This window comes from Watersipora subatra, chromosome 1, assembly GCF_963576615.1.
Source record: "Watersipora subatra chromosome 1, tzWatSuba1.1, whole genome shotgun sequence".
Taxonomy (NCBI): Eukaryota; Metazoa; Bryozoa; class Gymnolaemata; order Cheilostomatida; family Watersiporidae; genus Watersipora; species Watersipora subatra.
In genome coordinates this window covers 44,354,758-44,377,225 of record NC_088708.1, presented here as the reverse complement: position 1 = coordinate 44,377,225, position 22,468 = coordinate 44,354,758, and the positions used below count along the sequence as shown (strand labels likewise).

General features: G+C 35.2%; 1 protein-coding gene across 2 annotated transcripts; it reads left to right on the top strand.

Annotated features, from left to right (window-relative positions):
* The first annotated feature begins 3,946 nt into the window (after positions 1–3,946).
* Positions 3,947–13,923, top strand: LOC137410585 (sulfotransferase 2A1-like). Of its 2 annotated transcripts, none has more exons than XM_068096027.1 (7): positions 3,947–4,082; positions 9,140–9,329; positions 9,915–10,104; positions 11,239–11,381; positions 11,926–12,023; positions 12,498–12,675; positions 13,616–13,923. In XM_068096027.1, the coding sequence occupies exons 2-7, from the start codon at positions 9,143–9,145 to the stop codon at positions 13,741–13,743; spliced, it is 924 nt and encodes a 307-aa protein (XP_067952128.1). In that variant the 5' UTR covers positions 3,947–4,082; positions 9,140–9,142; the 3' UTR covers positions 13,744–13,923. The 2 variants fall into 2 exon arrangements, with proteins under 2 accessions (XP_067952128.1, XP_067952129.1); XM_068096028.1 differs by lacking the exon at positions 3,947–4,082 and adding an exon at positions 8,908–9,036.
* The last annotated feature ends 8,545 nt before the right edge of the window (positions 13,924–22,468 follow it).

Sequence of the window (22,468 nt, the reverse complement as noted above, 5' to 3'; positions counted from 1 at the left end):
ATAAAAACAATCATAGCATGTGTATTTACATCTCCTTGAACTTGTAAAGTACTGTGAATGCAGTATTCAAGTGGCATTATTTGCGACGATTTTTGACTTTGACAGAAATATTATTTGTCAATTTAATGAAGTAGATTGGAAAGTTACATTGGACACTGTGATTAGCTGGAAGTTAATTTGGCGATCTCATTGTACCAGGCAAATCTGTTTTTGCTAGTTCCTGACTTTATTACTGTTTTTACAGTAGTTTTATTTCACAATTATTTCCTGGCTTCATATATCTTCTCCGATCCTACATTGCTCAACCGACTAAGCCCATAGAGTTGACTTGTAGAAGACAACAGCGACATTAGTCCAAGTACTCAGTCTACAAATCGGATGGTGTTATGGCACCTTGTTATCAACTTCTCAAAGAGTTGATAACAACTCCAGAGATGCTCCCAAATCCTGATTAGAGATTTGCAAATCAGATCAAATCACCAATCATGAGATTGGCATCAAAGCAACATGAAAATGGATTACCCAGCTTGTAAATTAAATCACATTAAAACCATCAATTACATAGTGGATGATGGTTTTGATTTAATTTTATTTAAAAGCTGAGCAGTCACCCTTTTAAGTGATTTGGAGCAAACCGCATGCCAGCGATTTGATATGCTTTACAAATCTGGAATTAGAGATTTGGGAGCATCTCTGCACAACTCTCTCCAATTCAGACACCGAGCACTTAGACTAAAGTGACACGAAAGCATCATGCAACAGGGTTCTAATTTTAAAACTGAGTTACTGAATATTACCACTCACCAGACTGTTAGGCATGAAAGTAACTTCAAGTGTCTGAGTTACATCTATAATGCTGTCGTTTGTGGCGTTTTGTAGATGCTCCCCCATCAATGGAAGCCCGCATAGCCTCTGCTCTTACTCCTACCCGTCCTGAGCAAGCACTGCGTTTCCTCCTTATTTTGAGCTATAAATCAGAATGCTCGAGGCATTGAACGTTTGGCTGAGTGTGAACAGGCAACTTAACAAATATCGCAGTTGGCAGCAAATAATTTGTTTCTAAAACCTAATCCTGCTTACACAAGGGATTCTTCTGCATTATCCTACTATAACTTCACGTTTTTCTAGGAAGAATTTCTCTCTATGGACACTCAACTCTTAACACGACAAAACTACGATAAACATCTATGTGAATACGTTATGCTAGTTTGATGAAAGATCTCATATTTTTAATTAAAGATTTGCCTAAAAAGATGTTTAAGCTTTATTTTGTTAAACAAAACAAAAAGATTACAGACTCAATTTCTAACCAACTAAACATTGGCACTGGCTTAAAACCTCGTCGCTTAGTGCTGACAAAACATTTTCATTTCCGGATTAAGCTACACTTCTACAAAACGACCCAGAAATTGACCAGGTTTTGAGCCACTGCCATTATACCTGAACCTAAGAATTGCAGTCTAAGCTCATTCACTTGGAATTTCCAAGTTGGAAATTCCAACAACTTTTGGAAATTCCAACAATTGTTGGAAATTCCAACAACTAATTTATTAGCAACTAGCAGTCTATATTGTCTCCGTGGTGATCTCGTCAAATGAGTGATCCTGTGAGACTTTATTAGGACTTGGAAACTGAACCTTTTTGCTTATAGTGGGTTGTAAAGAAGACCCCCAAACTTGCATTTTCACCAATTTTCAGGCTGTAAATCTAGTATACGTTTTGCCTGCCTCTAATGCAGTGAGTGAGAAATCCTTTTCTGCATTAAAGCAAATCAAAACATCAATGAGGAGCACTATGGGGCAGGCTCGTCTAAATAATCTTCTAATATTACACATATATAAAGATGTTGAAATAGATACAGAATCAGTTGTGAAAGATTTCTACCATGGACACATCGACAGAACCAGAGCTATTGCAATAAAGAAGTAATAGCTCTTGTTCTGTCAGTTTCCCTTACAGAAATCTGTAGTGTCATGAGTTTTATATCGTTCATTGAATAAAGAAAAATCTTTGCCTATTTAATCATTGCCTGAACCATAAGCAATATATTTATGTAGATTTTGATGCTTACAATTGATTGCATTTATGCATACTTTGAGGGTTGTTGATGCTTAGAAGGTCCAGAGCTTTGGGGCGCCGTCGCGAACTTTGTTGAGGGGTTTACATGGCCCCCTAAACCCCCAGGTGTTTATAACTAGTCGCCTAACATTTGCAGCCCCAACTTGCAACCAGGGAATACAGGCCTAGTCTTGTGTTTATAAATTCCATCTTCAAACAAACGACAACCCTTGAGATGAGAGATAACATTATCTAGCCTTGGGTAATTAATAAAGACAATTTAAATGTTTGATAATCAAGCTGATCATTGTGGTTGATCAGATCACAGTCTTGTAGTTTTTAAAAAGGTTTAGACATTTGGTCTGTGAAATTTAAATGCCACTAGCGGTATTACTATAGAGACAGGGGACGATCACAATCAGATGTTGAGAGGGCTGGAAGGAAGACTTCGTATCTGTTACTATTCATCACTTGTCATTTGTAAACTATCATCATTGTTTTGTAATTCAATACTGTCTGACTTGACATTGTTCTTTTAGCCTGATCTAATAGACCATTAACTGCTTCAATCTCGCTGCCAGTTTTCATAATAATTTTACGATGCATGTATTTAAAATAATAGTGTTTCAGAAATTTAAGAAAATGAAGTTGAAAAATAGCAAATATAATTTTTGTAGAACCAACAAATTAAATTGGTATATTTAAAATATAATTGATAAAATACTTTACAAAGTGTTATGAAAAGTTTAAACTATCTGTAAAATGACTGCTCTAACATATAGTTCCTTAAAATATATGATATGCTGTATGAATCTTCAACTTTCAATTAGAAGTGTTTAAAAATCTACACACTGAAATCTTATAAAATGTAAATGAGTAATATATTACTTCAATTCCTTTAAACTTTAAAAATGCTTTTGTATCCACCAGTAGAGAGAGTATCAGCAGAATTAGCACGTTTCACATTGAGTTTCTAATCCTCTCATATCTAGTGTTACCGTTCACCAAAGGGAGGCAGGTGCAATAGCTGGTATGACAAACATTTGCTGTTGGCGATAACTATGCTATCTGCCTGCTAAGGCTCCAAGCATAAGTTGTATGGGGGTAGAAGCATTATTCCTCTAACAACAATTCTGTGGTTTTGGCTTAGCCTGTCTGAGACAAACTGCAGTGCCGGGTTGCAGTGAAGGGCGGTCGACTTTTTATTAAGAGAAGCCAACAACTGATAAAGAACTCAGCCTACTAGTAAGGAAAGATATCAGTAGCCTGTCTCTATATGTTATCTGAGTAAAAATGATGACATCATCAAGGTTTGTGCCTTATTTCATGACTTGATGATTAGTTACATAGTTCATTACAACTTTTATCTTTTTTATTTCTTCCTTTTGCTTCTTCTGCATTTTTTTCCTACATTTTATATAACCTCTACTTTTCCTTTTGGTCATTTCATTTTCATTCCTTATTGCTCCTGTTTTTAAAGATTTGTTCTTAACTACATGAACTCAAGTGGTTGCAATGTCTGTCTTTGCGGTTTTTTTGTAAGCATAAAGGAAACATTAATAGTATAAAAACTAAACCAGTTTTTCTACTAACTAAGCAAGCATCCATGTTACCCCTTACACTGTTGTATGAATGTGAACACTTTAGTTCAAAGAATATCCCATTAGTAAATGCTCTTAAGAGTAGAATAAAGTATTGGTTTTAGCAAAAGCCTGTAAAGAGCTGGCTTATTCATCAACAGAAAGTGTAATAAATACTGAATCAACAGCTCAATGACTGAGACTATTATTAAAAGACTGCAATGAATTTGTTATAAGAAAGCATGCGCAATGTGACAACTTCAACCTTTCCCTACACATATACTGGGAATATCTACCGCAGTTTCACGCTTGAATCGGCAAGAGTGATATGCTGTTAGATAGTTACTAACACAAACAAATGTGTAGCAAGTAGCAATCTATGCGCATCTAAGAGGGGTGCCAGTCAGTTGGAACAGGCTATTTCCTTGTGAAGTACCAGAAAGGGTAGGTGATCTTCTTTGTTTTGATTCTGTTGGAACTTAGAAATACCTATATCATGCTGTTTGTATTCTGTAGTATTACCACCATATTGGCAGTTGGCAGCTGTTGATATTGTAGTCTGTTTCATATCATAAGTATTAAAGAGAAAGTTACAAGCAGCGCGGCGAGTAGCATCATATAATATATGTTCTACTGGAACTGTACTAGTACGTACTAGTACTACGCTATAGTAATGCTGTCAGTTCTGATGACCTGACAGGCTAGTTGGTGCAGAAGGATTGAAATCAGCATAAAATTTGTCCTCCAGATTGCTTTAGTTAGCCATGAAGAATTTTTAGGAAAATGCTACACTCGCAGCTTCAAAATCTTTGGTATGCTGATCATGTGTAGCTTTTTTACATACATGTACAAGTTACTTTGAGAAACTCTCATCGGTTTATGATAGAGACAGAGTTTTGGATCTCTTGCATAAGAGATGCTATACACTGATTGTATTTAACTTGAAAGTTTAAATCAGCAAAAAAATGGAAAGATTTTCAATGAAAATGCAGAAAATGCTAACGAATGGTAAAAAAAGGGAAATAAGAAAAAGCCCAAGTGGTTGTTGTTTTTAACTAACTTTCAACTGCTTGTTCAAATGTGACACAACATAGAACAGTTGGAAATCGGACACAGTCGGCATCGTGACTCTCTACAGAGGCCTTGGAAGTTAAAGAATCCGATCCATCCAAATCCCCACTTGGCATATTTGCCCCTAACTTTCCTCTTGTTTTGAGCACAAAAATTAAGATGAGTGGAAGCTTGGTTAGTTTCACCTCAGCCTATTTCAGAGTTACTACTTTTCTCAAGGTATGCCTTTATGGTGATTTTAATACTATCACTATTAAAGCACAGTAATGGATGAAGTGACAGATTACGCTGTTGAAGTAGGTCACTGCTTCCCTATTATTGTATATCATACCCTACAGAAAGAAAAAACTTATCAAACAACCACCTTTGCTGTGACTATAAATAGCATCATTTGTCTATAAAATCATTATAAGTACACATATGTATAACACTCTATCTTTATTAACATTACAGATAAGAAAAGGAAATATGGTCCAACATACAACAAAAACTAGCTTCATTAACTGTAACAGTAAAGGTTTAAAATGCATCTAGAATCCAAAAAAAATTAAATTTTTAATTAAACTATAAACCTTTTTTGACTGATTATGTCAAACCATATGATACTGAACAATAAAATCACATGACATTAAAAAAATAATAATATATTCAAACTGATCAGCAGCATTAACTCAGCAGCAGAATAAACTCTCTGCTCCTGCTCAATGTTTAGCCGCCACCTATATTCGCTCTTCAGAGTAGCAACAGCGGAGAAGCCAGTCTCATACAAGTAAGAAGGTGCAAATGGAAAAGAAGTTGGTCCTAAAAGTAAATATCACCTCTCCACATTCAGTCAGAATTCACTGTGTTTGTGATGTAAACCTTAGTCTCAGTGTAGAGCCAGATATGATGTTGATGAAGTCCTCCTCCCCATCAGAGCTGAGACTAGTTGTAGCTGGTGCATTGAAATGTTCTCTCATCCAGTCAAACTGAGAACTGTTTTCAGGGAAGCACTTTGTAAAGAATACCAACAGTGATGAAATGCGCTGGTTAAAATATAGTATCACTGAGGTGGCATCATAGTAAATAGTGTCAACAGGTGTCTGCAGGTTCTCAAATGACTCAATATGTTTTTCATAAAGTCGTCAGGCCACATTGCAAGGTTTCAAGTGAAAAAACTGATCTTGTCTGTGACGTGAAAAAGGTGTTGACCTTTTCCTCAAAACTGCAGATTTAGTTACAAATTTAGTCCAAATATGACACTCAGGTAGACCAGCTTCATCAGAAAGTTCTCAACACTAAACTTTTTTGCCCCTTCATATTTGTGCTCTTGCTTCAAAAACATTCCTATCTCCTCTCAAAATTCAAAAACTAGAGACAACACTTTTTCTCAAGACAGCCACCTTGCTCAACTGTGAAACAGTGCAACTTGCTGTTCAGCTACCATTCCCTTACAGTCAGCAGAGAGGACTCTTGCTTTAGTGGGCTGGTCTTCATTAAATTGGCTACACTCGCAATGTCAGCCATGACATCATAATACAGAGGAGCGGTGCCTTGATGCCAGTGTTTCTATGGAACTATAGTGTAGTGGCACCTGAATGTGGCATGGCTGAAGCACGCCGCTAAGCTGACAGGCAGATCATGTTTTCATTGGACCCTATAGTTGTCTGACACCTTATATCAAGGTTGCATCTTTAAGAGAGAAACAGCTTAGATCGTTTCAACAACAAAAACTTCTGCACATGACACAAAAGGAAAGCAAGATCTATGCATACACAAGGGTGACGGAGCTGGTCGCTAAGGCCATTTCCATGACACAAAAATGGTGCATCACACGGTTGTTTCGTTTCCAGACAGCGAAACTGAATCACGACAGAATGAGAGCAGTGTGGCTGTTTACATAATGAGGGCGTATCGCTATGTTATCACTGTATGGAAAACTAGTATCTGTACAATACAGTGTGTCCATTCAGTATTCAGTGAAGCCTTTATCATGAGTGTTCAAAGTCCTTCTCTAATCCCTGCCATAGTCTGTGAACCACCACTGCAAACACCGATGCAGCTTTCCCACTTTAGCCTATTTTCAGTCAAAAAGCAGTCCAGCATTTTGAAGAGCTCTTCATCTGCGGCCCTGTCTCTGACATTTTTACAAAAAGTATATCCTCACACCAAAACTTTGTCCCATCAAAATGTATGTTAGCAATAAACAGTCATTCTTGCTTCCAGTTGCTTGTCAAATTGTAAGTCAAAACCTTTGCTTTGCAGTCTTCTACAGTAACAGCTGTTCTTCAATATCATTAGCAATGTCAATTAATAAGTCTGGCAACAGTCTCATGAGAGATTACAGGGATCACTAAACACATTATGGAAATGTTTACTTTTCCATATCCATTTCCATAAACATAAATATTTCTATAATTTTATGGAAATGGATACGGAAATTTTATTTTAGAAATAAGGAAATGTAATGGAAATGGAAATAATATGGAAATGAAATAGGGAAATGTTATGGAAATGGAAACAATATGGAAATGAATTATGGAAATGTTATGGAAATAATATGGAAATGAATTATAGAAGTGAATTATGGAAATGGAAATTGTGACATACACGTAATCCCTATGGGAGAAGGATGGTTTTTATCTCTCCAGTACTTGTGTCATCCAGCATGACAGGGAGCACACTTCAAGATTCAGGCAGTATAAGCTACTATGTTATAGTGTAGGTTATTTTGTACTGAGAACCTTAGTATGTCATCTTATATGATGCCAACAGTAATAACTGGTATACTGAAATAGCATTCACAAAGCTGGATGATTGTTGACAATATTTGGCAGTTTTTATGGCTTATCAGAGTGATTAAGGTGTCACGTTTTTAAGTGATGCATTAATTTGATGGGCTCCATTTTGTCTGCTGCCAGAACTTTTAGACACTGTAAGCACACTGGTTCTTTCCTTGTCTCTCACTAAATGTTACAGTGAAGTCAACACACTTATGCTTTATTATATTTCCTTGTCATTCCTTTTGGGAGACTCCTGTTTGTCTTTTTATATTCACCTTTCAACCTGTCTCTCTTACCATCCTCGTTAAATATTTTTCATGGTGTCACTTGAGTGTCAACTCACTACACTTCATACTCCTGCTCTATGCTGTGAGCGATGGGCATGCTCTGTACAAACAAACCCTTACACTGATGAGCGAATGCTCCCTGGGAAAATTCTGACATTGAGAGCGCCACTGCCATTTTAGTATAGTGGAGGTGCAATTGCACTTTGTTTTAGGATAGTCAAAAAAAGAAAAAAAACATGTGTTCTGAGGCCAAGCACATTTCTCTTGATAGAGCCTCGTGCCACCCACAGAGGGTGCGCCCCACTATTTGAGAAGCATTGATGTAGGTAAATGCAGTCTACTCAACATATTAAGGAAGTGAAGTTATGAAATGATGTTGATCATTTGAACATCCAGAATCCATCAACATGAAGATGCTTTCCACTCAACTTGTTTATAATGCAAGTAATAATGATAACTAAAAGATTTTTGGCAATTGCATACTTTGGCATTCTACAAAAATTAAGCCATCAATCAACTCGTTATAACGTTACAGTCTCACCAAAGGGAGGCAACATTTACCACAAAAAGTGACCACGTTTAGACTGACTCACTCATTATTTGTAAAAATAATACACTTGCTAAATTGGCTATGGTGTTATGCTAAGTTATAACATGTAGAGCTACATGTATAGCTAAGTTATAACATGAAAAAGCTATGAATCATAACTAGTCTCTGATGTTTAGAAATCTATCAGACTTCATAACTCAACAAACCAAATATCTGCACCATCAATAGATACTCTCTGGTCGTAGATTAATGTACCATCCGTTCATGTGGTTAAAATTTTTTACCTCAACGCAAACAAATTTTATCTACAATTCTCTTTACTTTTCCTGTTTAACTTAGTTCAAATTTATACCAGAGGTATATTGGCGGTTTTGAGGATGTAAAATGAAATTTGGGTGCGTCAAATAACTTAATTTATTTTACTCAATTAACTGAAAACATCATTTGACAATAAAAATTGCAAAGATTTTCATAAAAAGAGTGACCTTTGATAAGTTCAATTATATGAAAATGACTATTTCTCTGTAATTCAGATGATCTACTGAATACTGGCTGACATAAGGATGCTATACAACGGAGTTGTCTCCTCTCAGATTCTATATTTACTATCATCAAGCTCATATGCTCTAGTCTTTGTCTTTTAAAGTTTATATCTAAACTTGTCAAATACATTGGTAAGGGAAGACAAATACAAATTAACAAGGAATTATTACGTTTTGTAGAAAGAGGTATGTAAACATTAGATCTGTACTGTTATTGTGTTCAATACTAAATGTGGTTAGTCAAATAAAAAACCTATTGCACGGTAATGAGTCTTTTTGTGTTTTACAGCTTATGGAGCTTAGCCAATCACAGACCAAGCTGGTACTGGATGTCAATGGAAAGTTTATCTGCAATGCCGCCGTATACAATGGTCACAATTACTGCGCGTTTGAAAATCTTGCTAAAAGATTAGATGAATATAGAAAATCATTTCCTGTTCAAGATGGAGACATCTATTTACTCAATTATCCCAAATCAGGTAAAAGGTCAAATATCTGAAGTTAGACTAAGCACTTTATCATTCTATTTTAGCGTTTATGTTTACATTTAAAATATATATTTGACTTTCTGATATTTTAGCAAAACATTCTTGTCACATATTAAACTGGAATTAATTTTTTAAATATAATAATATGCAAGGTAAAAAGTTTTTATTATTCAGGCTGTTAATTTAATTTAATCAGTTTTAAGTTTTGATGTTATTTTAAGAGAATTTATGTTTAAAAAAGTTATAGATCGTAGGCTAACTTCATCAAGGTTCTTGATAGTCCTTCAACAGTATTAAACAATTTGTCAACAATATTTTCCTCAGAATAGCAATACTTGTTACTCATACAAGCAACCAGTCAGTTCATGACTATCGACAGCACTCTCTGTTTAGGATTGACTTGTGTTACCGCTCAAACTCAAACCAACAAAATTATTACAAAGTGTTTCACTACAAAATTAATTCTGATCAAAATTTGTCTGCTCTTAAATCCTTGTTACCAAATTTCTTTGTCTTACCTTCTTTAAAGACATCAACCATACCTGTATAAAAATTAGTATGTCTGTTAATCTCCAGGAACTCACTGGATGTGGGAAATTTTGATGATGCTGACCCATGGATCAGCAGCATCTAGACCAGAGCATAAACATGAAATGATGCTTGAGATAGGGTTTGATTCGTCAGCTCAAGAGAGTAAAGGTCGAAGAATTATTAATACTCACCTTTTATATGAAGACATGCCTCCGGATATACTGAACAACTCGAGGTCTGTATGTTATAGTTACAGTTGATTGGTCTTCAGGTTTGACCAGGTCAGCGTAACCAGCAGAGCATTTCATACACAGACTGTTTTATTGATCTGCTGCCTCATGAGTGTAATTTGAGGCAAGTGTGGTGATGAGTTCTTAATTGATTACACGTTTTGCAAGTGTGGCCAAGGAGTTGTCTTCTATTATATTTTTAGTTGTTTCTCTTTCTTATTCTGTTTAGAGTTATCTTATTACGCATGAGGTTTCCTGTTTGGTAACCAACCTTTGCTTTACGTAGTTTTTAAAATTATGTTTATCTATGCGCCTGGTGGTGCTATTTAAAATTAGTCCTAGTAAATAATAATGTTTACTGGCACTCCAAATATGCAATTGATAGGCACAGTTGACAGCGTCTCGGTCTACCAAACTAGATGTTGTGAGTTCAAATCCTTTGTTATGCAATCTTTTTTCCAGCATTTAGCTGTAGCTTTAAACAGACTAACGGACAGACAGACAGACATTGGTTTTATTATATAAAAGACTAGCGGAATGCTCGGCGTTGCATGGGTATTAAAAATCAGCTTATAAACAACGAGAAGTAATGTAGTTGCTTGCCACTTGCTATTAGCCTGGCACATTGCCAATGGATAATTTGAGTAAGCTTACTAATAAAATCTGACTACTTGTTTTCATGGTTGAGCATGCATAAAATTACGCTACCCGCTATCCATGACATTGCGCCATCATATAGCGACATATATCGTCTAATGAATCCATCAAGCTTGTTTGGCCTAATTGGTAGGGGATTAGGCTCGTGAATGGGTGGGTATGAGATCAAATCCTCTGCCATGCATTTTCTCTATTACAAGATTTTAATAGCTATAGCTGGACAAACACACAAAGTTTGAAAAATATATATAGAGACTTCATGCACTTGGAAAAATGGCTCTTATTATAGTAAAGGTTTCAGGTATCTGGTTATTGATATACAAAATGAGTGCTATCAAAAGGAATCAACAAAGGCTAAACTTTTTTCTAGCTGAAATCCTTTGCAGCCAGCTAAAGATCAGTTGCTATAACTTCATGAATAAAATATAATCAGATAACGAATACTTGTAATAACTAAGTTGTGCAATGTTTGTCTTCTTTAGAGGTAAAATCATACAAGTTCATCGAAATCCTGCAGATATTGCTGTGTCATTTTATCACCATACCAAATCAGGCGTTAATGGAACAGCCCTGGCATATGATTGGGATGATTACATCAGCAAGCTATTCTGGGACAAAGAGAGAAGTATATATGTATAGTACATTTAGATATGTTTTAGCTCGAGTCCTAACATGGTTGATGTAAGGATAGGAAGGACTGACGCCTACTTCCCTACCAGTTACAAAATTCATCCCATATTTTGCTATCCTGGCTCTGGTAATACTGTTACTCTCTCAACATTGAAACTCTAACACACTTGAAATTACTGAAAGACACAGTAATAGTAAGAAACCTATAGGGGAGCCAGAGAAGCAGCCAAACATGTATTATGAATAGAGGCTAACAAACTACTGGAAAAGTTTAATGAAAGCTTTGTTACAATACTTGCTACTTCTGTTGCTTATGTATGTAATAAAGGACTCAGCACTGATCTAATGGATAGCCCATAAAAACATGTTCGCTCTATAAATGTCATATAGCCAGTTTATGCAAGTCAAATAAGTTGAATATTTTTTACAAATAGTAATCTCTTTAAGTTTACTCGATATCTCCTGTAGCCCATAGACATCTATAATAGTAAGCTATAATGTTATTAACATGTATTAACAATTACATTGTATTCTTGTAGTGATAAGCTCTACTTGGAGTGTTTACACTTGTGATTGGTGGACACGGTGTCATGGGAATTCCAACTACCTGCCAGTTTTCTATGAGGAATTGAAGGAGGTGAGAGTAAGAGTAATACCAGTTGATGGTTTTTGTAAACATATGATGATAAACTATAGCACATCCTCTGACAGCAAATCCTGGTCCAACACAAGCAAACAGTAAACATTATATATAGCTTGCAAGATAACATAACTACCAAAAACTTTAACTTTCGTGTAATAAAAATAGATCTCTGTATGTAAGTTTAGGATTCAAAATCTTTTTATGTATTTTAATTGAATTTTATGGGTTTAATTTTTACTGAATATTTTTCTTTTTTTAATATATTTGTCATTTGCGAGGATTGAAAATGGATTTGACACAAAGAAAAACAGAAAAAATCAGACCTCTGTATCATTAAATGGTTTCACTATCAACAGACCTTCAACAGTTTCAAAGAAAGTGTGATCTTTACTAAACCTTCATCCATAATTGACTCATAGATACCACCTCTAATCTACTAGCTCAGTATAATCTCTGTGTATGTTATAGGACCCTGTGAAGGTTATTAGAGAAATTGCTAAATTTCTAGAAGTGGAGGCAGAGCAAGAATTATTGGAGCAGATTGCAGCCGAGACATCAATTGAGAAGATGAAAGTTAGTAAGAGAGAAAAAGAAGTTGAGGAATTGGGAGACTCTTTTGTTGAAGGCTATACTATGTATAGAAAAGGTCTGTTACTATATTATAGTTTGTAGATGGATTTTATAATAATATATTACATATTATATATATTATTATATATACTAATATATTATATTATAATCTATTATAAAATATAATAATAAAACAGATTATAACATTAAAATATATTATATTACATGATATTATAATATATTATAGCATATTATATTATGTAATATTACATTATGTTGTATTGTATTATGTTAATATAGAATATGTTACCCTTAGCTACAGCATATCATACCGTATTTTTTATATATTTTATAGTACCTTGTTACATGATATTTTATTATTTATTATTATAGCATATCTACAATCTAATATTATATTGTATTCTAGTGTAACATATAAAAACCTATAAAGATGCATTACATTATTGTATTAAATTTGGCGTTGCACTGAACTGTACAGAAACATACCAAAATATTATATTTCAATTTGTATAATAAGTTGAATTATGTATGGTACAATAAATCGGCTACTGCTAGTTAATACACTGACTGAGAGATGACAAAACCTACTTGTTATCTTACTAAGTAAAAATAAAGATACATTCACAACTTACTTGACAACCTTGTACGGAGCAAATACGATGGATTTGATTCAATATGCTAATGCAAAACTGCATAATGCAAGCTACCTTAAAAAGATTTTTTTGTGGATCTTAAACTGCCATTGGTTTTGAGTTAATTTAGTAAACACGTCTGTGAAACTACGGTAATAACTTATGCATATTATAGCAAGTGGAGTATACAAAACTCAGTTGAAAAAACTGCCACTTTTACAGTAAAAACTATACATTTGACTTACTTTCACAGTAACTGACATATTGACTACCAGAACGCATATTAATTTACATTTAGCAGAATTTATGCACTTTAATCAGTGAGCATGATCATCTGGATGAAAATGCTCATATATATTTTAGGAGTTGTTGGTGACTGGCGGAATCACTTTACTGAAGAGCAACATGAGCAGTTTATGAAACATTACAATCAAGAACTGCGGAATCATCCAGAACTTCATCAGAAATTCATCAAGTCCTTACAGTTCTGACTATGTGGTACTAAACATGAGTGACAAAAGGTCTCTGAGTCTAACATTATTATATATAGTAGATGTAAACGAAGAAAACATAGTTGGTTCAAAGGCAGTCCTGAAATCTGTATATTGTCAAAATTATTGTCATATTTAAAGATATTTAATACATGTATATTCATAGAATCATTATATGGAATCAACTTGGATAATAAAAATGTCTTGGTCAAAAATTTTTCAGAAACTAATGCAAGTAAAGAATTTTTAAAAAAACATGATTATTTACGGCTACCCATAACTATTAGGGGCATACCAATTGTTAACAAAGGGTCGATGTAACGAATCAACTGTAATCGTCTTCCCTGATAGTTCTATAAAGAACCATGGTGAGTACCTTACATGTGATACTATATAGAACTATGGTGAGTAACCTACATGCGATACTATATAGAACCATGATGAGTAACTTACATGTGATACTATATAGAACCATGGTGAGTAACTTACATGCGATACTATATAGAACTATGGTGAGTAACCTACATGTGATACTGTATAGAACCATGGTGAGTAACTTACATGCGATACTATATAGAACCATGATGAGTAACTTACATGTGATACTATATAGAACCATGGTGAGTAACTTACATGTGATACTATATAGAACTATGGTGAGTAACCTACATGTGATACTGTATAGAACCATGGTGAGTAACTTACATGTGATACTATATAGAACTATGGTGAGTAACCTACATGTGATACTATATAGAACCATGGTGAGTAACTTACAAGTGATACTATATAGAACCATGGTGAGTAACTTACATGTGATACTATATAGAACCATGGTGAGCAACATGCATGTGTTACTATATGGAACCATGGTGAGTAACTTACATGTGATACTATATAGAACCATGTTGAGTAACAATCATGTGATACTATATGGAACCATGGTGAGTAATTTACACGTGATACTATATAGAACAATGTTGAGCAACTTACATGTGTTGTTATATAGAATTATGGTGAGTAACTTACATGTCATGCTATATAGACCAAAGTAGTTCAGGACGTTAATACTGCTTTGTGTCAAAAATTATTTTCATATAATCACAATAGAGTAGAGTGACAGATTTCATCAGGTTTAGTGTAACAACTAAAGCAATTTAAGGTTGAGCAGTGACCACAAGAACAGAATGAGAATTAGAATCAGAAACAAACTATATTACTAGAAAGTAATGAGACCAGCTCTCTCTTTGCTCAAGAGATTTAGTTAGCTGGTTAGCGTGGTGATCTTAGACACTCCTTATATCACTTCACCATTTGATGCAAATGAAGTTTTAACTAGAATGTAGATGAGTGCTACGAATATGAAGTTTAGGTCATTTTTTTACAAGAGAAGTTAGATACTGACAAAAAATAATCATCTGTGCTGATTGGTTGTGTTTTTTACTGCTTTTTTAAAAATCAGCTTTAAATAATAAATGGAAATCATTTTCTCTTTTGTGTGCTATTTTTACAGTTACAAAGCAAGGTAAAATAACTCTAACAGAGAGAGATAATAGGTAGCTCGAGTGCCAACAATTTTGGTTCGATACAACTAGCTATTTACTACCATTTTCAAAGAATTTTCAGAATTCCTTTGGTTTTAATAATGGCTTTTTTTTCTGTTAACAGGAGCCTAGCTATTCTCCGACAATAGCTTTGAGACAGCATGGTAATCTTTTATTACATATAACATTTTTTCAAAATGCGTCACCTTTTTATCAAAATTGCAATATAAACATGTTTGATTATTACGGTTACTATGTAACACTCAATTTATATAAAAGTAAATATAAAAATCTGCAGTCTATAGAGGAATATGTATGACAGACCTTCGCATCTAACAAACTGTAGCAATAGACATATACTAGCTAAAATGATAAACATTTAATTGTAATACTTAATGGTTGTCTTATGTCTAATGATTACATACTTATTTCAATATGTGGTTCACTTAGTATCACTTTTGTTAAACATTTTGACTGTTGACAAATACTATTCAAACAGCTTCTCTTAAACTAAAAATTTACAAAGCAGTTGCTCAATTTCTCATTATATTATAATTATATTATATATATATATATATATATATATTATATTATTATATATAAATCTTACAAATCTTTAAAAGATAATGATTAAACTTTAAGTTTAGTTGAATCAAATCATAATTTTGATTTGTCACTAACATACATTTTATTAGTTCCTCGCCTATTAATTAGCATTTCTGTTTAAACAGGCTTCAGATCAAGGCTTAATTTTTTTATTTATGAAATTATCCGTAATGTACATATAATAAATTTTTAATATCTGTCATCTATAGTTTCAACTAAATAGCACTTTTTGCCACTTTCACTAGTGTCCATCATAACTAAAGTATGATTATAATAATATGGTAAAAACGAAAGAGTGTTGTTGTTGTCAGTAAGTTAATAAAATATGTTTGTCAAATATTGAATTAATTAGTGAAATCACTACACTAGTGAAACTACTTATCCGGCGAGAGAAAATCTTGCCAACAAAACTGGGAACAACAAGACCAACCAATTAGGTGCAACCTACCACTGAGTCCTGAGTGATAAATCTAGACATCTGCGTAGGACGTAGTTACATTCAGTAGCATGACAAAACGGCGTGGTACATCAATAATAAGCTATACATATATATATTTCTTAAAGTATGTGTGTATGTCCCTCCAGCTATAACTATTAACTATAGCTATAACTACATGTATTTGGAATAAAGAATCCGTACCGAGGAAGAATTGACATCAGCCCTTCCATTCACCAGCCCGACACCGTACCCATTTGGCCAACGAGATTGAGTTGCTAGCCTGCCGATATAAGTCATTATATTACAGCTAGTACCCAAAGGCTTTGCGTAATAAGCAGGGTGATTGTGTAAGTGATTGTCATTAGTTAGCTTACTAAAATTTTTCGTTGGCAATCTGCCAGGCAACTCTTATTACACAAAACACTTCTCTCATGATATGTAGTTGGAAAGTTGAAATGGCAAATGTTATTATAGGTTAAATACAAATCAATTTTTTGATCAAATATTATTTTATTACCCGGGCAACAGGTAGCACAGCTAGTACTACATATTATCGACAAATAAAACATACTCGATGAGATCAAGGTTTATAAAAAGTTAAACGTGTGTGGCTGACAAAACTGGACTGCGCTTACAATTAACCGATTGGTTTGATAAGATAACACTGTCCATGATGAAATTTCCATCACCGCAATAATAAATTAGTAATCATAGAGAGACTGAGAGTAATAATAAAGAGAAGCATTGGTTGGAATCTTTTTGCTCCTTGAAAAAATGGAGAATCGATTCAATTTGATTAAGACGGCAGCAAACAATCGATTCAATTTGTGTATGGCAGCAGTAAAGAAACAATTCAATTTGTGTATGATGGTGGTAAAGAATCGATTCAAAGTGATTCAAAATGATTGATAAAGAATCGATTTTATACTGGTAGGATGCGCCTAGTCATTTCAATTCTACAGTAAGTAAAAGATACCAGAAAATCGATTAAATTCAATTACTTTGTGAATTGAGCTTTAAGGCTTACTCGAGTGAACATGCTAACTCGAGTGTCTAACTCTCCTCTATACATAATTTTTGCCTTACGATGCCAACATTGAAATCAATTAAAATCATATAATTGCATACCGAATAATTTTTTATTGTAATCATAGCAAAACAGATTTTGTTTAGTCATTGATTGCTAATTATTTTACATTTACATCTAAACACCTTTCCAGTTGTTTTATTTTGTGTCTTAGTTTATTTCAACTGCACAAAACTCTTTTTTTATGATATGAAATTTAAAACTAGCAGTTGTTTGAAAAAGTTTGAAAGCCTTAACAGTTGTTTTATTTTTACTCTAAATTTATTTTAACTGCCCAAAACACTTTTCTCATGATATAAAGTTTGAACGTTAGAAAGATAACTGTTGTTATACGTTAAATAAAGATAAATTGTTTGCGCAAATACTTTTTTATTACCGGGACAACGCCGGGCACTCAGCTAGTATTTGTAGTAGTATAGTAGTAATCTATGCATCTCAAAGCTTGTCAATGTCATTATCTGTTATTATCTGTCTTCCCATATACAGCTGCTAAAATCTTGGATTGAGAAACTCGCTTCATGCTGGATTTGAACTCACAAAAATTGCAACCACAAATTTTTAACCGCACATTTACCCACTAAGCTACACTGTACTTACAATTTTACTGCTCATATTATATATCGTAAAGCCTTTTCTCGATTGCTCACACTAAATGGCGTATTAATTGATACAGGTTACGATGCACCTGTTCTAAAATATTTTTTCTCAACTCTATGAAACACAATGCTTTTTTGTCTTTGCCATATTATGGGAAAGTTGTTTTTGCACCATACCATATCAACAAAAGTTTCCTTCACAATTAAAATTTGGCGATTGTTGTACTGATTACGACGAAATAACAACAATGTTGATATGCTATTTATCGAAATACCTCCAACAATGCTGTAAAGAGATATACGTTGCTAGCTATCTGAGCTCAGCGTTATCCATTATGGTAAAAAAAGATTCGCAAACAGATAAGTAATAAAATTTTAGTTCAAAGTTTCAAGTGTACTAAGATACGTACTAAAACTTCTTTCAAATATGTGTTTAGTGAGCAAAATTCATTCAAGTTAGATTCAGCGTGTATATTGCACGTCTTTCTTGATGTAAAAACTTTCCATGGTACGTACTGCATGTAGTACATTGTAATGTTACATTTTCTTGCAGATCATAACGACAGAATACACTAAGATTATTGTAGGTAACTATAGTTATTAAGGTTAACATATTGTTTTTTTGCTATTTTTTAATTATAATGATTGTCATGATTTTTACTAGAAGGTGATTGCATTAGATAGTTACCATAAGTTTCTATACCCCTCTATACAATATGCCAGCACTACAATGATGCCAACACTGAAACTATACCCCTCTATACAATATGCCAGCACTACAATGATGCCAACACTGAAACTATACCCCTCTATACAATATGCCAGCAGTACAATGATGCCAACACTGAAACTATACCCCTCTATACAATATGCCAGCAGTACAATGATGCCAACACTGAAACTATACCCCTCTATACAATATGCCAGCACTACAATGATGCCAACACTGAAACTATACCCCTCTATACAATATGCCAGCACTACAATGATGCCAACACTGAAACTATACCCCTCTATACAATATGCCAGCAGTACAATGATGCCAACCCTGAAACTATACCCCTCTATACAATATGCCAGCACTACAATGATGCCAACACTGAAACTATACCCCTCTATACAATGATGCCAGCACTACAATGATGCCAACACTGAAACTATACCCCTCTATACAATATGCCAGCAGTACAATGATGCCAACACTGAAACTATACCCCTCTATACAATGATGCCAGCAGTACAATGATGCCAACACTGAAACTATACCCCTCTATACAATATGCCAGCACTACAATGATGCCAACACTGAAACTATACCCCTCTATACAATGATGCCAGCACTACAATGATGCCAACACTGAAACTATACCCCTCTATACAATGATGCCAGCAGTACAATGATGCCGACACTGAAACTATACCCCTCTATACAATATGCCAGCAGTACAATGATGCCAACACTGAAACTATACCCCTCTATACAATATGCCAGCAGTACAATGATGCCAACACTGAAACTATACCCCTCTATACAATATGCCAGCAGTACAATGATGCCAACACTGAAACTATACCCCTCTATACAATATGCCAGCACTACAATGATGCCAACCCTGAAACTATACCCCTCTATACAATATGCCAGCAGTACAATGATGCCAACACTGAAACTATACCCCTCTATACAATATGCCAGCAGTACAATGATGCCAACACTGAAACTATACCCCTCTATACAATATGCCAGCAGTACAATGATGCCAACACTGAAACTATACCCCTCTATACAATATGCCAGCAGTACAATGATGCCAACCCTGAAACTATACCCCTCTATACAATATGCCAGCACTACAATGATGCCAACACTGAAACTATACCCCTCTATACAATATGCCAGCAGTACAATGATGCCAACACTGAAACTATACCCCTCTATACAATATGCCAGCAGTACAATGATGCCAACACTGAAACTATACCCCTCTATACAATATGCCAGCACTACAATGATGCCAACCCTGAAACTATACCCCTCTATACAATATGCTAGCACTACGATGATGCCAACCCTGAAACTATACCCCTCTATACAATATGCCAGCAGTACAATGATGCCAACACTGAAACTATACCCCTCTATACAATATGCCAGCACTACAATGATGCCAACCCTGAAACTATACCCCTCTATACAATATGCCAGCACTACAATGATGCCAACACTGAAACTATACCCCTCTATACAATATGCCAGCACTACAATGATGCCAACACTGAAACTATACCCCTCTATACAATATGCCAGCACTACAATGATGCCAACCCTGAAACTATACCCCTCTATACAATATGCCAGCAGTACAATGATGCCAACACTGAAACTATACCCCTCTATACAATATGCCAGCAGTACAATGATGCCAACACTGAAACTATACCCCTCTATACAATATGCCAGCACTACAATGATGCCAACACTGAAACTATACCCCTCTATACAATATGCCAGCACTACAATGATGCCAACACTGAAACTATACCCCTCTATACAATATGCCAGCACTACAATGATGCCAACACTGAAACTATACCCCTCTATACAATATGCCAGCAGTACAATGATGCCAACACTGAAACTATACCCCTCTATACAATATGCCAGCAGTACAATGATGCCAACACTGAAACTATACCCCTCTATACAATATGCCAGCACTACAATGATGCCAACACTGAAACTATACCCCTCTATACAATATGCCAGCAGTACAATGATGCCAACACTGAAACTATACCCCTCTATACAATATGCCAGCAGTACAATGATGCCAACACTGAAACTATACCCCTCTATACAATATGCCAGCACTACAATGATGCCAACACTGAAACTATACCCCTCTATACAATATGCCAGCAGTACAATGATGCCAACCCTGAAACTATACCCCTCTATACAATATGCCAGCACTACAATGATGCCAACACTGAAACTATACCCCTCTATACAATATGCCAGCAGTACAATGATGCCAACACTGAAACTATACCCCTCTATACAATATGCCAGCAGTACAATGATGCCAACACTGAAACTATACCCCTCTATACAATATGCCAGCACTACAATGATGCCAACCCTGAAACTATACCCCTCTATACAATATGCCAGCAGTACAATGATGCCAACACTGAAACTATACCCCTCTATACAATATGCCAGCACTACAATGATGCCAACACTGAAACTATACCCCTCTATACAATATGCCAGCAGTACAATGATGCCAACACTGAAACTATACCCCTCTATACAATGATGCCAGCACTACAATGATGCCAACACTGAAACTATACCCCTCTATACAATATGCCAGCAGTACAATGATGCCAACACTGAAACTATACCCCTCTATACAATATGCCAGCACTACAATGATGCCAACACTGAAACTATACCCCTCTATACAATATGCCAGCAGTACAATGATGCCAACACTGAAACTATACCCCTCTATACAATATGCCAGCACTACAATGATGCCAACACTGAAACTATACCCCTCTATACAATATGCCAGCAGTACAATGATGCCAACACTGAAACTATACCCCTCTATACAATATGCCAGCACTACAATGATGCCAACCCTGAAACTATACCCCTCTATACAATATGCCAGCAGTACAATGATGCCAACACTGAAACTATACCCCTCTATACAATATGCCAGCACTACAATGATGCCAACACTGAAACTATACCCCTCTATACAATATGCCAGCAGTACAATGATGCCAACACTGAAACTATACCCCTCTATACAATATGCCAGCACTACAATGATGCCAACACTGAAACTATACCCCTCTATACAATATGCCAGCACTACAATGATGCCAACACTGAAACTATACCCCTCTATACAATATGCCAGCAGTACAATGATGCCAACACTGAAACTATACCCCTCTATACAATATGCCAGCAGTACAATGATGCCAACACTGAAACTATACCCCTCTATACAATATGCCAGCAGTACAATGATGCCAACACTGAAACTATACCCCTCTATACAATGATGCCAGCACTACAATGATGCCAACACTGAAACTATACCCCTCTATACAATGATGCCAGCACTACAATGATGCCAACACTGAAACTATACCCCTCTATACAATGATGCCAGCAGTACAATGATGCCAACCCTGAAACTATACCCCTCTATACAATGATGCCAGCAGTACAATGATGCCGACACTGAAACTATACCCCTCTATACAATGATGCCAGCACTACAATGATGCCAACACTGAAACTATACCCCTCTATACAATATGCCAGCACTACAATGATGCCAACACTGAAACTATACCCCTCTATACAATATGCCAGCACTACAATGATGCCAACACTGAAACTATACCCCTCTATACAATATGC

What these genes read in the sequence shown, in the direction of transcription:
- LOC137410585 (XM_068096027.1), top strand. Translation starts at nt 9,143, where the DNA reads ATGGAGCTTAGCCAATCACAGACCAAGCTGGTACTGGATGTCAATGGA. An exon ending in ATTCTGGGACAAAGAGAGAA is followed by an intron (nt 11,382 to 11,925) that starts GTATATATGTAT and finishes GTATTCTTGTAG; the next exon opens with TGATAAGCTCTACTTGGAGT. An exon ending in CTATACTATGTATAGAAAAG is followed by an intron (nt 12,676 to 13,615) that starts GTCTGTTACTAT and finishes TATATATTTTAG; the next exon opens with GAGTTGTTGGTGACTGGCGG.